General features: G+C 54.4%; 6 protein-coding genes across 6 annotated transcripts; 3 read left to right on the top strand and 3 right to left on the bottom strand.

The window, feature by feature from the left end:
• Positions 1–361: 361 nt before the first annotated feature.
• DICSQDRAFT_158660 (spindle pole body protein) lies at positions 362–2501 on the bottom strand. The gene is made up of 7 exons (XM_007360476.1): positions 2318–2501; positions 2083–2265; positions 1359–2019; positions 1157–1302; positions 954–1104; positions 650–876; positions 362–593 (listed from the first exon to the last, which is right to left on the bottom strand). The coding sequence occupies exons 1-7, from the start codon at positions 2483–2485 to the stop codon at positions 537–539; spliced, it is 1593 nt and encodes a 530-aa protein (XP_007360538.1). The 5' UTR covers positions 2486–2501; the 3' UTR covers positions 362–536.
• A 147-nt stretch (positions 2502–2648) lies between these two features.
• On the top strand, positions 2649–5034 carry DICSQDRAFT_131380 (Rsm22-domain-containing protein). Its single transcript, XM_007360475.1, has 7 exons — positions 2649–3088; positions 3144–3423; positions 3483–3637; positions 3691–3872; positions 3934–4062; positions 4111–4603; positions 4658–5034. The coding sequence occupies exons 1-7, from the start codon at positions 2689–2691 to the stop codon at positions 4948–4950; spliced, it is 1932 nt and encodes a 643-aa protein (XP_007360537.1). The 5' UTR covers positions 2649–2688; the 3' UTR covers positions 4951–5034.
• Positions 5035–5201: 167 nt separating this feature from the next.
• Positions 5202–6438, bottom strand: DICSQDRAFT_158658 (ribosomal protein L1). The gene is made up of 6 exons (XM_007360474.1): positions 6364–6438; positions 6131–6313; positions 5853–6068; positions 5579–5800; positions 5402–5528; positions 5202–5351 (listed from the first exon to the last, which is right to left on the bottom strand). The coding sequence occupies exons 1-6, from the start codon at positions 6427–6429 to the stop codon at positions 5284–5286; spliced, it is 882 nt and encodes a 293-aa protein (XP_007360536.1). The 5' UTR covers positions 6430–6438; the 3' UTR covers positions 5202–5283.
• A 1745-nt stretch (positions 6439–8183) lies between these two features.
• DICSQDRAFT_164941 (uncharacterized protein) lies at positions 8184–9116 on the top strand (the record flags this gene model as incomplete). Its single annotated transcript, XM_007360473.1, has 2 exons — positions 8184–8238; positions 8473–9116. The coding sequence occupies 2 exons, from the start codon at positions 8184–8186 to the stop codon at positions 9114–9116; spliced, it is 699 nt and encodes a 232-aa protein (XP_007360535.1).
• Positions 9117–9464: 348 nt separating this feature from the next.
• On the bottom strand, positions 9465–11494 carry DICSQDRAFT_142674 (PCI-domain-containing protein; the record flags this gene model as incomplete). Its single annotated transcript, XM_007360472.1, has 12 exons — positions 9465–9624; positions 9683–9795; positions 9852–9985; positions 10039–10130; positions 10183–10339; positions 10397–10496; positions 10554–10688; positions 10743–10817; positions 10874–11123; positions 11180–11258; positions 11313–11394; positions 11450–11494. 12 exons carry the CDS (start codon positions 11492–11494, stop codon positions 9465–9467), a joined length of 1422 nt encoding a protein of 473 aa, XP_007360534.1.
• Positions 11495–11850: 356 nt separating this feature from the next.
• DICSQDRAFT_96191 (uncharacterized protein) lies at positions 11851–21433 on the top strand (the record flags this gene model as incomplete). The annotated part of the gene is made up of 17 exons (XM_007360471.1): positions 11851–12451; positions 12500–12604; positions 12653–13403; positions 13459–16456; positions 16506–17827; positions 17879–18084; positions 18135–18305; positions 18358–18461; positions 18515–18664; positions 18716–18806; positions 18866–19027; positions 19085–19239; positions 19295–19744; positions 19796–19969; positions 20028–20349; positions 20402–21204; positions 21267–21433. The coding sequence occupies 13 exons, from the start codon at positions 11851–11853 to the stop codon at positions 19373–19375; spliced, it is 6897 nt and encodes a 2298-aa protein (XP_007360533.1). The 3' UTR covers positions 19376–19744; positions 19796–19969; positions 20028–20349; positions 20402–21204; positions 21267–21433.
• Between the last annotated feature and the right edge of the window lie 173 nt (positions 21434–21606).

Raw genomic sequence — 21606 nt, 5'->3', positions numbered from 1 at the left:
AGATCATTTAAGGATGTCACGTCGAGCGGTGCCTTTCTTGGTGGCAGGCATCACAGGTAGAATGATGTCACTCAGCGCATTCAGGATATTCCCGAGCTGATCTATCCATCTACTCCAGGTGTCCTCTCCGGTGTTTACATATTCAAGCCCTTATTTGATCAACACAACAACAGGCACGAATTTTCTATACTTGATACTGTCACAGTCCAATTCATTAACGCTCGATATGTGGGACAATGTCAGCTTGCAAGACACCGGCCGCGACAGGCCAGCTGGCGCAGTACCAGCCATGGACACGGGGCGCCCCGTGAATGTCGTCACGACTAAAGGCAATACAAGCACCGACGCAGCAGATTCCGGTGGTACGGCGAAGGCAGACGTTTCCATTAAACACACCTAAACGTGATGTATGGTAGTCGGGGCGCAGCTAGGCGCGACTGTATGACGCCGTACATTTCTGCCGATCGTAACCCATAAGACCACAGACGCGAGCGAGTAGCGCTACACAAGCCTATGACTGAACGCCTCATACATCACTACTTGTCAGCCTCCATTCCGTTGCTCGGAGAGATGCTTGGTCTCCGCTCCCAAATCTGCGCCGGACAACATGAGGGCTGCACCGCAGTTCGCCGAAAAAACGTCAACGTACCTGAAGAACTGTCTCTCCAAGGACTATCATCTCCTTTCTGATCTCCTCGACGATGAGATCTTGGATCTGGTACCAACGCTCGTTCTCCCCGCCACCCGCACCGGCTCGCAGCTGAACCTTCCAGATTGTGCTTTCCTTATCCCGGGTGGTCCCTGCGGCGGACTCGTGCGTCACATTCGCTATCAAGTCATAAACGGTAGAAGGGTGTACAGCTGATGCATCAAGGTCTGCGACGTCCGATGGCGAACGTTCCACCATATCGTGATAAGTAGCTTGAAGATGCCATTTGACAGTGAGAACGTACAATCTTTAAAGTCGAGACCCCGGAGCGGAAAGTTCACAATAGTTGGGTTCTTCTCCTCGACGAACATGTTTTTTGTGAAGCGTTTGAAGTGGAGAATGATGTAGGGCGGTAACCGCTGGCACTTGAAACGTCTCAATTGACCCGAAGATTCCTGGGCAGAATGTCAGTTGTGACGAGTATGACCATAGAGTATGTAGCTATACCTGCGTCTTCTGACCATCGTATTTGTCGAGGACCGATTGGATGCTCACTTGCGGGATGATGTTTTTCTCAACCGCGTCTTGGAACAAGGGCGGAGGGGGTAAATCGACGGCCAAGAACAGGAACGGCGATACGTTTGACTTAATCTCTAACGATTGACGTAAGTTAGCATCGTGAGTCTGCACACCTGCACCAATAGCTCACCTCGATCGATGTCGAAGCGGGGCTTCTCATTACCTCCGGTATCGGGTCGTACGAGCACTTGCTGAGTCTCCATCCGAACTTCCCCTTGGAACGTGGAAAAGATCACGCCTATCAAAAGCAGGTCATTAGGTGGTCCACAGTAGCGTCGACCGGAAGACCAACTCGAGTTCTTCTTCTTGGTTCCGCCCATATCTTTGTGCAAATGGTTCAGTAACCAGCCGAGAAAGTCGATGGGATCTCCTTGCTTCTCAAGGCTGAACTTTCCAGCACTGGCTCGGTTGACCTCTTGCAAGAACTCGTGCGGGCTGACCTGGCTCTTAAACAGGCGAGGATTCCACATCTTCTTCGCAAGACCAGCGAAACGTTTCAACAATTCTGGCTCCTTGCCGCGAAAGTTTGAAAGGAGTAGATGATCTCGTAGAGTGGTCACATGGAGGAGAGAGTGGATTACAACGTTCATGTAGTCGTTCCTCTTGATGTTATTCAGACCGATATAACCAGGAATGTAAGGCTTATTCGACAGATCGTAGGAGGGTTTTCGCAGATGCTCGGGGGTGGAGAGGGTGGAGACCGACGCTAGTGTGAACTTCGGGGCTAGCACAAACGAGATATCGTCTAGAGACGGGTCTGAGACAAGGTAACCGTCGGGGAGAACATACACCTGAAGCGCAAAGGAAGTTACCTTCTATGGCGCGCTCATATAAGGCCCACAGTGCAGGCTCACCTTAGTTGTCTCGAGGTTTATGAAAACGTGATGGTCGTCGTGAATCGCGTGGGCGAATGCGTAGGAATTGCGCCCTCGCCCTTGGAAGTACTTGCCACAAACGAGGCAGCCGTAGATGTTGATGTTCGATGATGACACGGAACAGACCTTCTCGAAGTCAAAGTCCAATACAGCTCTATTGATCTGCAGGCACACTAAGTTGACCACGCGTATAGGTATGACAGACAAGACCTACGGTGTCAAGATACAAATCTGAAGCCTTTTGAGGTTCCTCTTGAGCATTGGGAGGCGTACCTCCGTCCTCCAACTCGTCCTCGTCTTCGGCCTCCCCAGATACACGAACCCTCTTTGCAGGGCGTTCTGACTGTACTAATCCATCGGCGTGTTTAGAAGCAGTGGACATGATGAAGGGATGCGAGCGGGAGACTAGGCCCGAGTGCTTGCAACGACCCTCCCAGACCCACTGACGCCCCTCAGAGCGCTACACTTGTACTCCGCACTGAACGGTAGCCGACTCCTCTCTCGTTTTCGCTGTTAGCGCTTTCCATCGTCTCGCCGCCTTACACTGTTTTGTCACGACCACTTTGGCCGCTGCAACCTGTGACTATGCTACGTCTAGGATGTCGTAGAGCGATCAACACAGGTTGGCGGCGACAAGCTGAGCTAGTGCGCTACGCTTCAGGCTCCTCTCCCTCGCACCAACCCAACGCGCCTCTCGAACTAGATCCCGCCTTCCAGGCTCTCCTCAGAGACGTCGAGATGTCGTTACGCAGCAAGGCTCCGCATGACACATCCGGGTCTCACGGGCCTCGAGAACTTGAGCTTTTCCCCCGTGATCCCCATACAACGGTCGATTATCTGACGTCCGCGGAACTCGATGCTCAAGACGAAAGCTCCAACCGAGGGGAAGGAAGGAAATCTCCTGCAGCTGCATTTGGAAGTCAACGTATTGGTGCGGTAGTGCTTCCGTTCGAGATGCAATCGGCCATTTCGCGGCTCGTTGCAGGTGAGTTACCTGCGCTTCTTACCTGTTCTACTTCGCGCGGCTGATGTGGTGCTAGACTCGGACAAGCCCACACTTCGTCAGGACGCCAAGCGGCTGTTTTTGAACGAGACCGTGACTGGTGAAGAGTGGAACTCAACCTTCGACATGCGCTACAATTCGGCGAAGGAGGCCGGTCGACATGCGCTCAGAGACGCGACTGCTTTCGCTACGGTCGCATTGCCCTCCCATTACTCCGTGATTTACGCAGTCCTCGACCACATCAAACGCCGCATGGGCGCAGATTGGCAAGTAGACCGCGTGATAGACTGGGGCGCTGCAACGGGGAGTGGTTTGTGGTTTGTGTGAAACTCTCTCTGGAAGCATGGTGGTGTCATAACCCGTTCCTTGAACGCAGGGCATCAGGACATGTGTTCCAAAGGCGACCCGACGCAGACGGAAGGAATGCGCAAGACGTGGAAGATATCCGGATATCTCAGACGAGCCTTAGCAGCTACCTTGGGATTGACAAGCGGGAAGGCCTTGTCCGTATTGGGAAGCGCATTATCCGAGGTACGTCGTCGCTTGCCGCAAATAGAGCCGCTAACCTTACAGGACTCCCTTAGATCTGGACATGGGCAGCCTTCATGCGGCTTGGCAGAAGTCGTTCCACGACGACGATGCTGTTGACCCAGTAGAAAGTTCCAGCGCTGTGGCATTGTCAGCTTTCTTATTATCCTCCCTTCCCACTCCTGTCGATAGGAAGATTATGATTAAGGAGATGTGGGAGAGTGGAGCTGAAGTCATTGTATGTGCTTCTGGGTTTGGCATACCTCTCTATGCTGAATCCGATCATCGTTCGTCATCAGGTTCTTATTGACCATAGTTTTGAGAACATCGCAGAAGCAAGGGAGCAATTTCTGAAACTCGGGAAGAAAGAGGTCGAGGATCCCACGGTTGCGGGATCATCCCCTAGGGGCGCCCATGTCGTTGCTCCGGTATGGCTTACGTCTCGTCAAGTACCAATGCGCTGAATTGTTTCTTAGTGTCCTCACGACGGTGCCTGCCCCCTATACCACCCTGGTTATGGGAAATTGCAATGCACTTTTTCGCAGCGGATGCAACGCCCTGAGTTTGTCCGCAAGACGAAACACTCCGGAACTGGCCATGAGAACATGGACTATTCCTACGTCGTCATCCGGCGTGGGCCTCGACCGGCTCAGACCTCTGCCAAAGCCGGTCGAGCCGGAGACATAGGCCTGCGAGAACTCGCAAAACGTGCCGCAGACTCTGTGCCTATGAACCGTTTGTCCCTAGCGAGCGATCTCCATGATGAGACCGAGCTCTCACACAAAGAGGAGTCTTCAAGGATATTGGAATCATCCGAGGCGTCAAATGAGAGCCATGAGCTCGCGTCCGCCGAGGTGTCCGCCGAGGTCACCTCTGCGCTGAGACAGGAGGCGTACAGTTGGCCTCGTCTAATTTTCCCTCCTATCAAGCGTAGCGGACATGTCATTCTCGACGTGTGCCATCCACAGGGTATATACCCTGCCGTAAACTCTATCTCTAGCGGCTCTAACATATACATTGCAGGTCAAATCATGCGTATGACAATACCAAAGTCGCAAGGGAAGCAACCATACTATGATGCTCGGAAGTCTAGCTGGGGAGACATCTTCCCTCACGAGCCGAAGAATCCTCCCCAACTGCGCCGTCAGCCTGCTCATCCAGGTGACACGCCCTCTCAGGGTCAGGATATTGGTAAACGGAGGCACCACAAAGCAGATTTCAAGAAGGCAAGTTACGCAAAGCTCGCTGAAGATATCAAAGAGCGCAGACGTGACCAGAGGAGGGCGAGACGGATAGCGGAAAGCTATGACACGTAGTCCATTTGCCATCATGTTTACTATGGGACTTAGGCTCCCGCGTTACACCCTACTACGACGCAGGACTTGTTAATGACACACTCCTTTCATTGCGCGTCGACATGGTGAGATCATACTGCCACGGTGGGGTCGAGTTCTTTCTTTCTTCCTAGATCCCGCTTATTGCCCTGCGAGGCCGAGCCTCATGATAGGCCGTAAGTACAACGACTGACTACGAGTTCAAGGGAAAGGGTCGGCGGTTCAAGAGCAGGGATCGAGTTTACCACTAGGGAAACCTGATTGCCATTACGGGTTATACAGTTCAATAAGACAGTAATCAAAAGCTCCGCGATACTACGCATCCGCTATCTGGATGCTCGGTCCTTGCTGGGTACTGAGCAAGACGCGAGTGATCGCATTGACTTGAAACATCATGAGTGAAGGTCGATCTGTAGTTGAGACGCTAACTCACCAGGCTTCTGGCTGGTCTCCTTCTTGTTGGAGTCCACTTGGGGATCGCGAACATTACCTGTAGCACGCTTCACGACACCCAAGAAGTACCGGATGTTCTTGACTACATCGGTGACAGGGAAGTACATCTACACATAGAGTTAGAATACCGCCTCGAAACGTGTGAAAGGAGCCTCACCTTCGCTATAGGCTGCCTGATGGTGCCCTCCTTGTCGCCCTTCCATTCGCTCGTACCCTTCAACCTCCGAATATAGCCAGCGATATCGTCCGTAACGGTGCCCCTACGTTCGGAAGGCATCAAACCACGAGGTCCAAGCACACGTCCAAGCCTGGGCGTAATAGGGCGAATGAGGGCGCGACTGCAGAGGAACATGGTGGCCTGGTGGCGGCCACTGATGATCTGTCCCGGGAGTCGGGAGAGGCAACATACTGGACAGAGAATAACAACTTACACCTTCGACTAACTCGAGACCGCCGACGATATCTGCCCCGGCCCTCTTCGCTTCCTCCGCCTGTCTACCCTCAGCAAAAACCAAAATGCGATCCTTCGTCTGCTCCTTCGTCTGCCTGGGCAAATCGAAACGACCCTTTGGTATGGTGGAGCCTTTGCCCATCTCAGTCTTGACAACGAGTTCGTATGTAGCATTCGGCGACGCAACTTCGACGGCCTGACGGTCCAAGTCAAGACACGCGTGGTGGATGACATAGACGGAACATAGACGCAACGTACCCTCAAGACCTCCACCGCATCCGTCAAAGTCATCTTCTCGCTATCGTAGATGTTCTTGGGTGCCTTTTTGGCCCGCTTCCTCTCCTTTGCAGCTAGTTGCTTCTTCGACAGGGCAGGTGGTTTCTTCTCCCGCCGAGCGAGAACCGCGGCGCTGTGGTGGAATGGTCTCTGAGGTGTCTGCCTCTATATACGTGGCTGAGCGATGTCGCGCAGAGTGGAAGTGCGGGACGTACCAGCAGTCGCATAGTTCCACTACATTGTCGGCAACGAGCTGCGAGCTGCAGGGCGGCGAGCGACATCGGGGCAATGGTGCAGGACGAATATGATGAGCGGACTCGGACAAGTGGCCGTCCACGATTATTTTCCCAAAGAGGCAATTCGGAGCCGCCCTGTGGCGATCTCTGGATTTTTGACCAAGTTCGGAGTCGCACAAACGTCCAAGAACCAGGTTGATGGTGGTTGTCCGCGTGTTATCGGCACCCTGCTTTCTCAAACTGTCATGCACGGCTTGACCTTTATTAAACAGGAGCCACGTTTATGCCGTCTGAGCAGTCGAGTCAATGTCCCTCATGTGCTTAGTGACTCTATAGAAAGCGAGAAACAGCCTTGACCGCTTGAATATCACAGGTAGTCAGGTCGAAAACAGGGGAAAGGTGAACCGTTTAACTCATGGGACAGTATCTCTCGAGGTGGCGGGATTAAAGCGTTTGTATGCTGTGCATACCATTTTGAGCAGGACACCTCAGTTGGGATCAACCAATGATCCGGCGAGTGTCTGCCCAAGGGTACATAGATACCGAACCTTTTGACCCCAGATGACTTGGGCTCCCCTGTTCGTCGGCCTTTTCAGTGGACAATGCCGTTGATGTGACAGGCTGTTCGACGAAAATAGTGATTGGGACGTGTTCATGCTGTCATTCCAACTCCATTCCCCTGAGTCGGTGCGACTGACGGTGTCATCCGCCTATTTCGCAAAGACGGGCGGCGGCGACAACGGGATGCTTTGTGAACTTGCTACGATTCTTCCCTAACACGTTGATTTATGCGGTCAACGCCCGCCAAATGTTGGAACCAGATCGCGCGCACATCAGACAGCTGAGTGTAGCCTTGCCAATGCACCGGACCACTGGTATGCCTTGAGCTCTGCAGCACGGCTGCCAACACTCCAACATGCGCGGCAGAGCGGCTCGTTTTGAGCACTGAGTCGCAAGCCCTTCGCTTTCAAAAAAGGTCTATAGGGTGGTCCTTGTGATCGCATGGTCAAATTTTCCACAATGCAGTCGGGACTTTATTATACGAATGCACCGTAGGATAAATGGAATGGATATCACCTCTGGAAGTCTGATGACCACAAAAGCCGCCGAGGGGCAAGTCGAAGGAAGTCGAGCGCATCGCTTCACTACAAGCCTCGATAGCCGTTGTCACGTCGATAGGCACATCTGGTTGTCCATGTATCAAGGGTCCAACCCCTATTCCAGGACATGTCGAACGAACCGGAGGATATTTGGATGCCTCGCTCCCCGCCCGCGAGAGAGATCGCTTCGTGATCGATTCATGAATGGCGGGTAGTACATAATGATACCTGCGACAAGGAGTGTCTGTGAAGTGGCCTATGAACGATCGAAAGCTGGTGGTGCGTGTGGGTCGGCGGACGGCCAATCCCAGGAGGCCGGCTGCTGACGCGGAAGGTTGCTTCTCATGGGCCGTGGGCTCAATGTGAGCTTCGCCGGAATCGTAACTTTATCCAGACTTACTCACCTGAGCAACGTGTTTGAAGGAAGTTTCCTAAGGGGGTCACGGCGTTCGTGATGGTAGGATAACCGTATTATTGCTTCCTGATTTTCCTAAGACTTAACGGTTAGAACCTCTCCATGAGAGGCATACCGCCTCTGTATGGTGCGAGGATATTCCACGCGGTCAGGCATGACTCTCTCCATCGTCGTGGCGTGGTTCAGGTAACCCACTTAGGTCGCCTCACCCGAGAAGCCGTCGCAAGGACGGCGCGTACCACGGTGAGGGGGCCGGTCATGGTGATAAGCATCGTTGAAACACCATGAAACAGAGCTGCAAGACTGTGACGCTCGCATGTGTTCAACAAGTGTTCAACGGTACTTGTCTGCCTTGCAGTACTTAGTGCCGGAGGCACAGCCTACTTAAATAATCTGATAGCGCGCAGACAATGGAGCGTCAGAATAGCAAGGCAAGCTTGCGGAATCGCCCGTCTTCCTCCATAGGTAGATCAGGGAGTTCAACAGCGGGCGAGGAGAATAAGATAGCATGTCCGTAACGTCCATGGTCGGGCGCGTCAAATGCCAAGGCGCCCGACGTGCAGAACGCTCCAGCGGAGTTTCAAAACTTGTTCTCGACGTCCGCACCGACGAGCGTCCACCTCCTAGCCGTCCTCAAGGCTCGTCCTGCTGTCATCATGTCCTCGTCGCTCCTCGCGGTCAGCAAACAGAAGCTCGCGCTCCGTGTCTCCCAGACCTCCGTGCGGTACATCGGTCGCCAGGAGTCTGGCGGCGACCCCAAGAATGATATCATCCGCCGCGCCCTCTATCCCTCCAACATCCGCAACCGGCCCTCCCCCGTGGGCTCCTGGAGACCAGATGTCGGCCGGCGGCTGCAGCGTGCCATCCCCTCCGTGCAGGCCCACGAGACGATCGAGCGCGCGTGGTTCCTCCACCAGCGGCACGTCCGTCGTGCGCGCGCGTCCGAGCTCCAGCGGAAATTTGAGTCCGTGCGCAACGCGATGGAGACGCTACGGTTTGTCGCCCCCGATCTGTATGTGGAGGCAAACAAGGAGGAGGATCCCCGAGCGCGGAGCCCAGCGGAGACCGATCTGCTGAAGAAACTCAAAGGCCCGGAGAAGAAGGCGGTGGAGGCGAGAATACGGGGTTTGTTCCCCAGGGAGTTGCGCACGCCGACAGATACGCCACCCAGGAACGGGTGGACTTACGATTTTACTCCCATTGTGCGTCCTTCATAGCTGCGGTATGTTTCCACCGGTCTTCATTCTGTGGCCCGCGACGACGAGACTGACGCGGTGGTGGCTAGACATGTCGGGTGGAGTCTTAACGCTGTCCGCTCGCGGTCACCTCGCTGTCTTTGACTAATGTACACACCTCGGACTAATCGGATTTCAACTGAACCTAAAACATTCGACGAGTTGTCGCGGCGTTTCAAACGCACAGAACAGCAAGGACAGTTACCGAATGCATTCCCAGAAGCGCTGAAGTGACGAATACGGTACAAGGGAACGGAAGGTTATGACGATACAGATGGGCTACAATCGAAAACACAGGGCCATGCTGGCCGCGACAACGCGCATATTCTCCTACCACCGGTCCGATCCTGAACCGAATCCATCGCCCATACCAAATCCATAATCTCCTCGAGCGCCGCTGTGGTTCTTGCCGATGACGGTGGTGTGTATAGATTCGAGCGCTGCTGTCCACTTGTCCAACGCGCTGTAGCGCTTCCTTTGCAGGCTGTGCCTGTAGACGGTCACATTGCTGAGCATGAAACAAACGGTGTACGCGACGAAACACGCACTGTGACTCGAGCTCGAGGCGCATTGCGACTTGGTCGATCCGACCCTCTATTTTGCCTTCGAGTATTAGGCCAATCAGAAGTTCTTCGACTTCGTCAGTGTCTACATTCAGTTGCTGCGTGTTGACGCTCAGAGGTAATGCCCAAACTGTGTAGAATTCCCGAAGCGTACCTTGGACAGGAACGCTAGCTCGAGACGAGTGTACGGCTTGATCAGGTCGATGAGATACTGTGTTCGTAGACTTCGGAGCAGCTCGCCGATGTACGACTTGATGAACGAATCGTCCATGATTGTCGCCTTGTTGTCTGCAGTAAAATGTTGTAGAAGGGCGAAGCAAACTCACGGTATGCTTACATACCTCGGAGGATCTTCTCTGCGGCATGGACCTCACGTCGCTGGTATGCATCGACGAGGTCGGTCATGGCCTTGATCTGTGGGTCGTTCTTGTACCTGTAGGGAAGGGTATTGGAATGAGCGGAAATGGAAGTTATATGTGACTGACGGCTTGGTCTCCTGACTGTCGAACGGATTGACCTCGCTTCCCGTCAACATGTTTGCAAGTACGAGGTACTTGAGGACCTGTATCCGTTGAGGAGACCCGGCTTCGTCGTAGTTCTTGAATGAATCGAAGAAGTCTTCGCTTGCACGATTCCATTGCCCTGAATTGTGTGTCTCATTAGACCACGCGAGACACATCATCGCTCGAAGAGACCCACGTTCGCCCATCCACATCTTGCCGCCACACTCCTTGATCACGCCCAGGATGCGTGGATGGGGAATTGCGGACCGCACGGCATTGGATGCGTTGTATATTTCCTGCGTGTATGATAGGTTCAAATCGTGTGCCAGAGGGAAGAGGGGAGCCGTAGACACCTTCAATTTCTTATAGTTCTTGCGCTCATTGTGCATTTGAATTTCAAGCGCGTAGATCTCAAGCAGCTGGGTACCTTTCTGCGCTTGGTCTTCACCGCTCTCACCAATGGTGGATGTGTACAACTCCTTGAGGATCTGATGCACAGAATGCATGAGGGATACTCCAGCAAGACCGACCATTTACCGAACCTTCGACAGTCGGTTATATTCCTTGCGGTCGAGCCACAGCTTCGCAAGTTTCAGATTGGTCTTCGCGGACAACCTCTAGATATACAATTCAGCGAGCCATCACATGTCAAGCAGAGTTGGGATGCGCTGACGTCGTTCTTGGCTTCCGCAAGAGCAGCCTTAGTTGCCTCGTAGAAACGCTCAAGGACATTGACTTCCACGGGACCACTCTTACCACCGCCGACGTAATCCAAGATGCTGTTTATGGTCTTCTCGGCATAGTTGCGAGTCACAGCAGACTTTGTATAGCCCAACAGCTCAGTATAGGTCTTGATGGCCTCGGCTGGCCTGTGTAGTACTAGAAAGAGCAGCTTTGTGGACTGCTTCAACGCCTTGAAGCCCCTACCCCACATGGGTCAGTCCGAACGCAAGTCTCAGATGAACGTACGTGTGCTCACCAGTCTCCTTTCTCCTGTTCTTGATCAACGATAGCACGGAACTCCTTCAAAGCTTGTTCGGGATTGTCCTCCTTTTTGGCTGTGACAGACTTACAGGGATGTTACAGCTACGGCGGCGGAAAATGGGACTCACACTTGGCGGTGTAGTACAAGTTCTCAACATCTGCGCTGCCAGTCTCGTCACCGGGGTCGTCGGAGTAGTCGAAGCCGTAGTCCTGCGATCGCAGACGATGAGCTATAGGAAGGGCTGTATTTGGGTCGTACACCGACCTCATCCTCGGAGCCTTGCATGTAATCGGCATCATCGTCATCCATGACTTGAAGGCTATGCTACAGATAGTTTGGCGAGACCAGGAAGGAAATGCCAGGCAGCGAGAAGACGAAGTCAAAGAAAGAAAGTAGAGGTGATTGTGGCGCAAAGGCTCAGTACACTCTCTCAGCACTGTACACAACGCACTTGCGCAAGCGCACATAGCGCCCAGTGCGTGATCACTGATTGGCTGTAGGGAGGTCGCACCCGGGCCGATATGGCCGACTGCACCTATCGAGGTGACATAGTTCAATCCGTTTCTGGTCGTCGCTTAGCAGTCTCTGGGACTGCCTCTCCCGTACACTCCGCTCTCTCCTAGTACACGACCTACGATGTCCATCGCTGGCTATTCATGAACGGCATGGACTCCTCGATAGAATCCCTTTCGACTAATCCCGCCCACAGCGCCCCTTCGTCTAGGTCCCGAAGCAGCACGAAGATAGTAGACGATGTGACCAGCCTGACATCATTCAATCCGTTCTCCGAGGAGGATGAACATGACCAGTCTTCATACGCTCTTGTCTCTTCCCTGTTTTCCAAGGTCAAGAATACTCTCTCTGCACCCCTCTCGTCAGCCGGCCCCTCCGCCGCGCCTGCATATCCAAGTACTGCTCCCGAGAAAGCTACTCCAGATCAGCGCCGACCGTCCCTCCAGTATTCCAACTCCAACCAGTCTCATAAGTCAGGGTCGGACAGGGCGAACCCGTTCAATATTAATTCCTCCAATCCTGCGCCCCCGCTCGTCTCCTTGACTCCTGTTGTCTCGGAGACTCCATCCTACGCTGCAGATGATCGCCCGCCTTCTCGTGCAGGTATCTATCGCCCAGACACCCCAGATGGAGGCGGATACTCCATCCCTGGCTTTCCTATACAGGACAGCGATGCGCGCAGCATTCGTACCAACGTCAGCTTGCGGAGGTCCGCGTCTGTGTCTAAAGTTATACGGAGGATACGGGGTGAAGGTAAGTATTTATATTCTCGTGCATACATCCAGCTTCATGACGTCGTAGGGCTGTCACGCGACTATTGGATGGACGACGAACTATGCAAGGAGTGTTACGACTGCAAGAGTGTATTCACGACGTGGAGAAGAAAGCACCATTGCCGGATATGCGGTATGTCTTCTCGTTGAAGACAATTCCCTCGGTCCTGATAGCCTACAGGTCAAATATTCTGCTCTCGTTGCGCGTCGAATATCATCAAGGGTACTCGGTTCGGCCACGAAGGGATGGTTCGGGTTTGCAATCTTTGTCTTGACAAGCTGGCCAAAGGGGATGAAGACGAGGACGAGGACGACCGTCGTTCCGTCATGACCTCCCTGTCCTCACCTTTCGCCGCACATCAGTTCGGTAGCGAATCGCGGTCGTTCAACCTGTCTGTTCACCCACAATCACCCTTCGCAGCATCTCATCTCTTTGGTCGTACGGACGAACCCTTCAGCTTGTTCTCAATAGCGGAGACCAAGCGAACCCGCTCGGGTTCTGAAGACAGTGGGTTCGGATCCCGTCCCATGACCCCGCTTGACGGATTTGGTTCTTCAAAATTCCTCCGCGAGAATCCTGTACCATTTCGAAGAGCCCTCACCGAAGAGGACAAGGATCCGATATCTGTGGCAGACCAATTCCAGCGCGATTCTCCAACGGCAGCAGGTTCGAAGACACCTATCGACTTCCCCGTCACTGTCCCCGTCACCGTGGAAGGTGGGACGAGTACCGTTCAGTTTCCATTGAGTTCCCCCGACCAGCCCCTTGCCATCGAGAGTCCTGGGGTGTTACGTTCACGTTTCAACTCGTCCGTCGAGTTCGACGCATCCCCACCGTTCATCCGCAGTCGCGTGCAGAGCCGACTGGGAGATAGCTTCAGCACCTCAGCAATTGGCGAACCCGGATGGCGCACGAGAAGAGAGAGCACAGCGTAAGTGGACTTCATGCTTCTCGATGTTGTAGCCTAATTTAACGCACATCTGTAGCTATGCACAGGAACTCAATCTTATCTCCATGTTCCATCTTCGGGTCATGCTCCGGCAGATGCTGATGTCCGAGGACATCCCCAACCTCAGGGAGTGGGAGGAGACGCTGCTCAAGCTTGCCCTCCGAGTAGCTCGCGAGCTGACTTTCACCGCTCATCCTCATCGCCAAGGTGCTGATATGGACGTACGGCGGTACGTGAAAATCAAGAAGATTCCGGGGGGCGCTCCTCAAGACTCCGAGTATGTAGATGGTGCAGTCATCACGAAGAACGTCGCCCATAAGCAAATGACGCGGACCTTGCGAAATCCGCGCATCATGCTTGTGACGTTCCCGCTGGAATTCCATCGTGTAGAAGGCCAGTACATGCACTTCGGACAGATTTTCCGTCAGGAGAAAGAGTACCTTGGGAACTTGGCGAGCCGGATTGCAGCACTGCGACCGCATGTCGTCCTTGCCGAGAAGTCTGTCTCCAGGCTGGCTTTGGATGCCCTCGCGAAGCGTCAGATCGCGGTTGCGCGTGCGGTGAAGCCATCCGCAGTGCAGTTCGTGGCACGGATGACTCAAGGCGATGTATTCTCGTCCATGGATAAGCTCGCGTTGGAACCACACTTAGGGCACTGTGCTCGCTTCCGCCTGCAGACGTTCGACCATCCACTGATTCCGGGACGACGTAAGACGTACATGCGTTTTGAGGGTTGCAACAGCGAGATGGGGTGTACTATCTTGCTGCGCGGCGGAGACATCGAAGTCCTTCGCCGTGTCAAGAAAGTCACTCGATTCCTGGCTTTCATCGTCCGGAACTTGAAGCTCGAGACTCACCTCTGGAAAGACTCCGTCATTACACTGCCCCCTTTGACAGCCGAGGCCACACCCCCACAATACAGCTCTGATGCCACTACCCCGATCGCCGGCAACGGCTACCCTACGGTTCACGCGACAGCCTTCAACCAGGACGCTTTGGAGATCAACAAGGATCACCCCATCGAAGATCTTCCGGATGAGGATGCGGAGCAGATTCGACTTTCGCGGCGGATTCAAGACTCCCTCGAACCGTACAGGAAGACGTTCATATCCGTATCTGCCACACTGCGGTTCCCCCCGCCATACCCCATTCGGCGGATGAAAGAGCTAGACGACGAACTCATACGTGTCAAGCGCGAATGGGAGGACGAAGTCATTCGCCGCGAGGAACGGGGTAGCTCCGGACACAAGCCGGAGGAGTCTTCCGCGACCATTGTCCAGGTCACTGCGTCCACGCCGGACCCCGACGACGTTGCTGCACAAATCGAGTCTCTCCCGCTCCCAGATATCCCGAGGACTCCCACTGTCGACGAAGGCACCGGTAGCCGACTTGACGATCGCCCTGGCTACTTCGACCTCGTTCCTACTATCTCCCCCGGCCTCTTCACGCAGAACTTCAGCGCCTCACCCCTTCCTCGCACGCCTCTCGATCGGCCGCCGCTGCAGCTGAAGACCGCGCAAGACATCGCCCTCGAGAGCCGTTACCAGCATGTCAAGCTGCAGCACTCGGAGCAGCGTCGCATATGGGAATGGTACCTACGGAAGAACCGGGACGACTTCCAAGTAGAGAAGTACCAGTGCATCAGTCTTTGGGAGCTCACACTACCGATCGACGAAGTCGGCCTTCACCGCGCTTGCTTCCCGCCCAAACTGGAGTACATCACATTCTATGGGGAGAATGACTGCACCCTAGGTCAGTTTATCGAGAAGGCCGTCATGGACACCCTTAGGCAGTTTCTGGACCCGAAGGCGATCTGCGAGAACAAGAGCTGCAACCAACCGCTGGCGCGACATTGCAAGTTCTTCGTGCACAACGAGACACGCATCTGCGTTGCGGTAGAGCAATGGGATGGCCAGATCATTAATCGCGCGAATTGGGCTCCTTCGCCTGAGACCATCATCACCTGGAGTGCGTGTCGGGTCTGCGGCTCCGCGACGCCGTTCATCCCCGTGTCTCAGGAAATGCAGCGGTATTCGTTCGCCAAGTTCCTGGAATTGCACTTCTATCCCGCGGACGTCCAGCTCGTCCAGGGCGCAGGGTGCCAGCACAACATCTACCAACACCACGTACGCTACTTCGCGATCAAAGGCATGACCGTTCGCTTTGTCGCGGACCCGATCGTCCTGCACGAGGTCGTTTATCCCCCAATGCGCATCCGTGTCCGCTCGGAGACGCAGCTCGAGATCAAGAACGCAGACTATCATCGGCTTCACCAACGTAACAACGCCTGGTACTCCGCGCTGATCGACGACCTCCGTCTAATCACAATCGACGCGGCGACGGGAGACGAGGAGGCGGACGCCCTCCTCAACTCACACATCAACGCTCTCATCAACAAGGCAGAGTGGGAGAAGGAGGACGTAGCCAACCTCATCGATCGGATCTACAAGGACTCGTCGCCCACGGACACGCTCGCGCTCAACGCGGTTCGCGCGAACCGGCAAGATAGGATTGTCGCGTGGCAGCAGGATTTCGATCGTCTCCCGAAGCCGCGCATCTCGCAGTCTGAGAAGATAGCTGGGCGACGGTCGACGGCGTTCAACTCGGTGAGGGCTATGTTGCCTAAGAGAGGGGATTTCTACATCCTAGATTTCGACCGCGGCGCCCCGGCGAGCGTATCCGAGGTCGAGGAGAGTATGCCTACTATACCAACCATGCGCCGAGTCACGGGTGATTCCTTCGTGTCGATGTCTTCTGCGTCCGAGGCATCCGAGTCCGAGTCTGTCGGCGGTTCTTCGGAACAGCATAAGGAGTCAGACACTCTGCTTCCGCAGGTGGAAGACAAGACGACGACCCCGTCAGAGACAACAGTGACCACGACCACGCCAGAGGAGACCGGAAGCACGTTGCTTCCTGCGGCTGAGATCTCTGGGGACACTCAGGAGTCGAATAAGTCTGACCCCGAAAGCGACTCCACAATTGGCCGAGGTCGGCAAGATAGCGTGTTCTCAGATGATGCCACATCGCCGCAGCAGGTCAGTCCACATACATGTAGTGAACTACCGTACTAACTATCACATGCAGGCGGATATTGTGGAGTCGACCGACGATGGTCCTAAACCGTCTCAAGCTGTCGCATCACGGCTGCCTCGGAGGGTGGCCGTGTACCCCAGCGTCGCCGAACTCGTAAGGAAATATCAGGATTACCTCCCTCCGCAAGGTGTAGAGGACTTGACCAAGACCGCCCTCGCTCCTGGCGTGCCTGTCTCCGAGAGTGAGCAGGAGAGCAGTCCAGCTGTTCGTCCGCGCACCCGCCATAAAACCCGTCAACAGCCGTTCCTCAGTAAACGCTCCTCTGTATCTGACTTCGAGTCTAGCTATGCCGCGAACATCGCTCCCAAGTACCTGACGAAGCGAGTGCCAGGACCGCCAGCTCTGGGAAGTCGGATCCCTGTGGTTAACTATCCCGACTCCCGTAGTGCATCGCGGCGGACGTCTCCTGACAAACGGCCGTTACTCTCTCGCACGAATACGGACTCCACTATGCGGCCCGGAAGGTCTTCGCCGCCACCCGTTACTAGAAACATCACACCTTCCACTACCTCCAAGAACAGGCCGAAGCCAGCCATGCGCCTCGGGCTCAAGGACAAGGCCCCGCCTCCGCGTCCAGCTAGCATCGCAGGCTCGAAGTCGACCTTTAGGCGGCCACCAACTGCGGGCTCTAAGGTTTCGAACATCGCGAAGCACTTTGAGCGCATCAACAGGGAGACCGAGCGCGCGAGTCGTCGGTACGCTGTCATTCGCGGCAAACGTGCGCGTCCTGTGGCGTCCGCACGTGCGAAGGTGGAGGTCTTGGAGAGCATCAAAGATGCGATCAAAGACGAATCGGAGAGCTCTGACTCGAGCGAGGCGGACGATGAAGGCGGGGGAGAGGACGATGACAATCTTGACCAGAAAAGCCCTCGGAAAAGTCCTCAGAAGATCCACGAGGCTCCGGCTCCAGCTCCGAATGACCAGGTCAAGTCCACCTTAGAAGAGCCTCCCACCGCTTCGAGCAGCAATACTGTGCCAGATCAGCTTACGGAGAACACGCTCATGGTAGGTCCCTCTGCTCCTCAGGAGTCAGAGATACCTCCGTCAGTCATGAGTTCTCCAATGCTTTCACCGACCAACGCTGGTGGTATGGCCCCGATGACTCCGCCGCCAACCGATGTCGATATCGGCCCATCAGGACGGTCTTCCATCCTTAAAGCTATCTCTGGTCTTTGGCAGCAACAAGCTCCCAACCGGGGTCGATCCGAAGCCGACGCGGATGATCCCATGGCTGATCCGGAACACATATTCCGCGACTCGTCCATGGTGGTGCGCACTGACGAGCCAACGTCCATCATCGCGCTTGCATTGAAGTAGGTGCATCATCTTTGCCATTTGTATCTGGTTTGAACGTCCCTCCTTAGCTCACCTCAATACCGCGAGATGCTGGCGAAGTCTCGAGCGGAAAAGCGGCTGGCGCGAGAGTCTGGGGGAGAAGCGTTCATGCCCGACGACTGGTCTATCGCGGAGTCGACGTCAACCTGGGGGGTGGTCAATGTCGACAGCACTGATGGCGCGGATCCAACCGAGGAGTTGCGGGTACCCTCTTCGAAGCTCCCATGGGCAATCTGTGAGTGCCTTTTCAATGCCGGTGTAGTCGCTGTCTGATGTCTTCGGCAGCTTTCGAAAGCGGGGGATTGACCATCAGCTGTACCGTACTGTATCCCGAGCAGTTCGACGCACTGCGCCGGACGTACGATTGCGAGCGGAGCATGATCGAGTCTTTAGCCCGATGTGTGAAATTTGATGCCAGCGGCGGCAAGTCTGGATCCGCCTTCTTGAAGACACTTGGTACGTAGACGGGTTTCCAGCCGGTCTCACCCAATGCTGATGTACTGGTAAGACGATCGTTTCATCGCCAAGGAACTTTCTCGTACAGAGCTTCAAGCAATGGAGACGTTTGCACCTGCATACTTCGACTACATGTCTTCCGCTGTTGTCGCTAATGTAAGGGACGTGCTATTTTATGGGATAGAGCTTATTCACTAAACATGCTACAGCGTCCTACGCTTCTTGCGAAGATCTTCGGTTGCTACAAGATCACGTTCAGGAAAACGCAGAAGCACCAAAATAGTAGCAACAAATCGAAGTCGACTCAAATGAACCTACTCGTCATGGAGAATCTATTCTATGATAGACACTTCTCCAAGGTTGGTGCCTTCCATTGAGACGTCCTCCAAACTCACGTTTCCGCATTGCAGATATACGATTTGAAGGGGTCCACTCGCAACAGACATGTTCAATCAACTGGCCGGGAGAATGAGGTTCTACTTGACGAGAACCTGGTGCAAAGTAAGCCACATAGGCCAAACAGTGCACGGGGTACCTACGATTGAACCACCAACCTCTAGCCGCTCATCTGACGCCATTCTATCTCCGCGAGCACTCTAAACGTATCCTGCGCGGCGCTTTGTTCAACGACAGCAAGTTCTTGGCTGACATCAACGTCATGGACTATTCTCTTGTGGTCGGAGTGGATAGCGCGAAGAATGAACTGGTAGTTGGGATAGTCGGTGCGTGAGGTTTCTTCCTTTCATAGATCGGTGGCTGCTGATTCTTCCCCGATGCAGACTACATCAGAACGTATACATGGGACAAGAAGTTAGAAAGCTGGGTCAAGGATTCGACATTCCTTGGTGGCGCCAACAAGGGAGAGCCGACCATCATCGGCCCTAAGCAATACAGACACCGTTTCCTTAGTGCGATGGAGCGGTACTTCCCCTTAGTGAGTAATTTTGTGCTCAATCACTCAAAGTTGCCGTTGATGAGCCGGAACACAGGTTCCGGACAGGTGGATGAAACAGCACGACGCCCCCGAGGAAGAAGGCAACAATCTCCTTGAATTGTGGCCTGACTGGTAATTTGGAACACTACCTGTAGTTGTAATTGTCATTTCCTGTAGCATCTTGGTTCATTCTTGCACACCTATGACGCCCTGGTAGTTAACAGGCTCCCACGCATCATTTACTAAGATACCCTGCAATGATACGTCATGATCTAACGCCTCCTAGCCTACGACATAGCCGATCTGGGCCACTATAGCTTCCGCATCTTTGACTGTTCCTTCTGCGCAAGAGATTGCGCTTGCTGCTTGACCTCCTTCGAGAACTTCTCTTTGGTTGCCTTCTTGTCTAGCCGGCGAGCCTGGCGCTCTGCCTTCACGGCATGCTTGCGAGCCTTCTTTTCGTCTGCCGTTTCGGTTTTGGAACGAGTGATGGTAGCTCGGACAGCTAAATGGGGACTTAGTCGCTATATCTACATTTTCAGAAAGCGATGCTTACGCCGGGGATCCTGTTCCTCATCCATCGCGGAAGTATCTGTCGGAGGATGTGGCTGCTTGGAAGCCTCTACAATGGACGGAAGCCCAGTTTTGGGGTCCAAACGAATCTTAGGAACGAGCCTTTCACCCCTAGCCCGGATGAGCCGTGGGTGGTTCTCGAGACTACTGTACGTGGCTGACAGAAGGTCGAGTCAATTGCCGTGATGGTATGGATGACCTGACAGCAAGCTCACTGAGTATCGTCTCGCAATCCCATCTATCCTTCTTCTCGTCCACTTCCAGTGGCATGAGAATATCGTCAGCTTCGGAATCACTGTCATCGGCGTCTCGTATTTTGGCTCCTCCGAAAGCCTTTCGGACTGTGTCGAGCTTATCGGTGGCGGTCCCGGGAAGCGTCGGACGCATCTTGCCCGCGATCACCTCGTACTTCTCCAGGAATTCGTCCATCATGGACTCGAAATCTTCGCGAGACGCGATGAGGTCGGGGGCTTCGTCCAAGTCGTCAAGTGAGGTCTCCTCTTCCTCCTCATCAGAAGATTCGTACTCGCGCTGGATCTGCATGGAAATCAGCGATACTCGGCTGGAGAAGTGAACAACACAGACGAACCTGATCGAAACGCTCATCAAGGACGGTAAGATGCTCATTCCGCCACATCGAAGAGCTGCTCATACTATACCCCGAGGCGTCCGACGCGCCTTTGCTCCTCCGCTTCTTCCCTCCGATGACGGACGCCTGGGGTAGCGCACCAATGGTGTCTCCACCTTCCGAATAGGCGTCGAGATCAGATGGACTCTCCTCTCGAGAAGCTGACTTCTGCTCCTGCTTGAAGCGTGCAAACCTGGCCTCCCAGGACTCGTCCTCCTCGCCCGCATCCATTGTTCCGGTCTGAGCCCGTGCATCTTCCTCTCGGTCGGGTAAGCCCTCCTCATGGTATTCGAAGTAGACATCCTCATGCACATCACGCTCTCCGTCCGCGACTAGCTCCCCGAAGAAGTCGTCTTCCAGATCCCCATCCACAAACGCGTCGTCTTCTAGTGCGTCCAACACCTGGCGGAGGTGAGGGTCCATGTCCGGCTGAAAACCCGCGATGGACGAGGGAATGTCTTGTTGCGCCTCGTAATTTCTGGGGAGCTCGGCTTTAGATGCGAGTGTCCCTGCAGGAAGGTCGAGGAGGGTAATAGGATCCTTCGCCTTGGCTTTACCCGTCGACCTCGACGGTGCCTCCACCCAGATGCTGTCAACGCCATCCTCCTGCAATCCCACGGGCTTTAGATGTTGCATGTAGTCATAATTGGTATCGTCGAAGTAGATGCCATAAAGTGTGGCTTCTCCTATATTGGCGCGAGATTTGTCGTGAGCCAGATCAGAAGGGGCGATGAGCTGCTCAAGCTCTGCCCGCGACTTTCCCTGTAACGCAGTAAAAGGTGAATATTTGACATATGTAAGTCCAAGGGCTGTCGGTGTCATACCTTGACTAGGTTCCCTCTCTGCACCGGCTTCAAAACATGTTTGCTCGCCTCTGGGTCGTGGATGAGTGGGTCACGCTGGGAACGGTGTACAACCTGAAAGTGCTGGGCTCCCGGCTGACGAAAAATCGACTTTGGAGGCATGTGTAGTGAATGGTGTGGACTGGAGTACGAGAGTCAAGCCTGAAGATTTTCTGGTGGTGGATGCTACTGTCGATCGGCGGATCGATCTATAACCCTAGGTGAAGCAGTTCCGGTTTGGGAACCCTAGTGCACGATGAGTTCAGTCTTGGTCTTACGTAATCGCGCTTCTCTCTCCTGGGTTGGACGAGTCGATGGTCTCTC

This window comes from Dichomitus squalens, assembly GCF_000275845.1.
Source record: "Dichomitus squalens LYAD-421 SS1 unplaced genomic scaffold DICSQscaffold_1, whole genome shotgun sequence".
NCBI classification, from domain to species: domain Eukaryota; kingdom Fungi; phylum Basidiomycota; class Agaricomycetes; order Polyporales; family Polyporaceae; genus Dichomitus; species Dichomitus squalens.
This window is presented reverse-complemented; position numbering and strand designations above follow the sequence as displayed.

Coding starts and splice junctions, on each gene's coding strand:
- DICSQDRAFT_158660 (XM_007360476.1), bottom strand. CDS start 2,485: ATGTCCACTGCTTCTAAACACGCCGATGGATTAGTACAGTCAGAACGC. Junction 2,266..2,317: donor CAGATTTGTATCTTGACACC/GTAGGTCTTGTC, acceptor GTGTGCCTGCAG/ATCAATAGAGCTGTATTGGA. Junction 877..953: donor GGGTCTCGACTTTAAAGATT/GTACGTTCTCAC, acceptor CGGACGTCGCAG/ACCTTGATGCATCAGCTGTA.
- DICSQDRAFT_131380 (XM_007360475.1), top strand. CDS start 2,689: ATGCTACGTCTAGGATGTCGTAGAGCGATCAACACAGGTTGGCGGCGA. Junction 3,089..3,143: donor CATTTCGCGGCTCGTTGCAG/GTGAGTTACCTG, acceptor ATGTGGTGCTAG/ACTCGGACAAGCCCACACTT. Junction 3,873..3,933: donor AGAGTGGAGCTGAAGTCATT/GTATGTGCTTCT, acceptor GTTCGTCATCAG/GTTCTTATTGACCATAGTTT.
- DICSQDRAFT_158658 (XM_007360474.1), bottom strand. CDS start 6,429: ATGTCGCTCGCCGCCCTGCAGCTCGCAGCTCGTTGCCGACAATGTAGT. Junction 6,314..6,363: donor GTGGAACTATGCGACTGCTG/GTACGTCCCGCA, acceptor CCACGTATATAG/AGGCAGACACCTCAGAGACC. Junction 5,352..5,401: donor GGAGACCAGCCAGAAGCCTG/GTGAGTTAGCGT, acceptor TGATGTTTCAAG/TCAATGCGATCACTCGCGTC.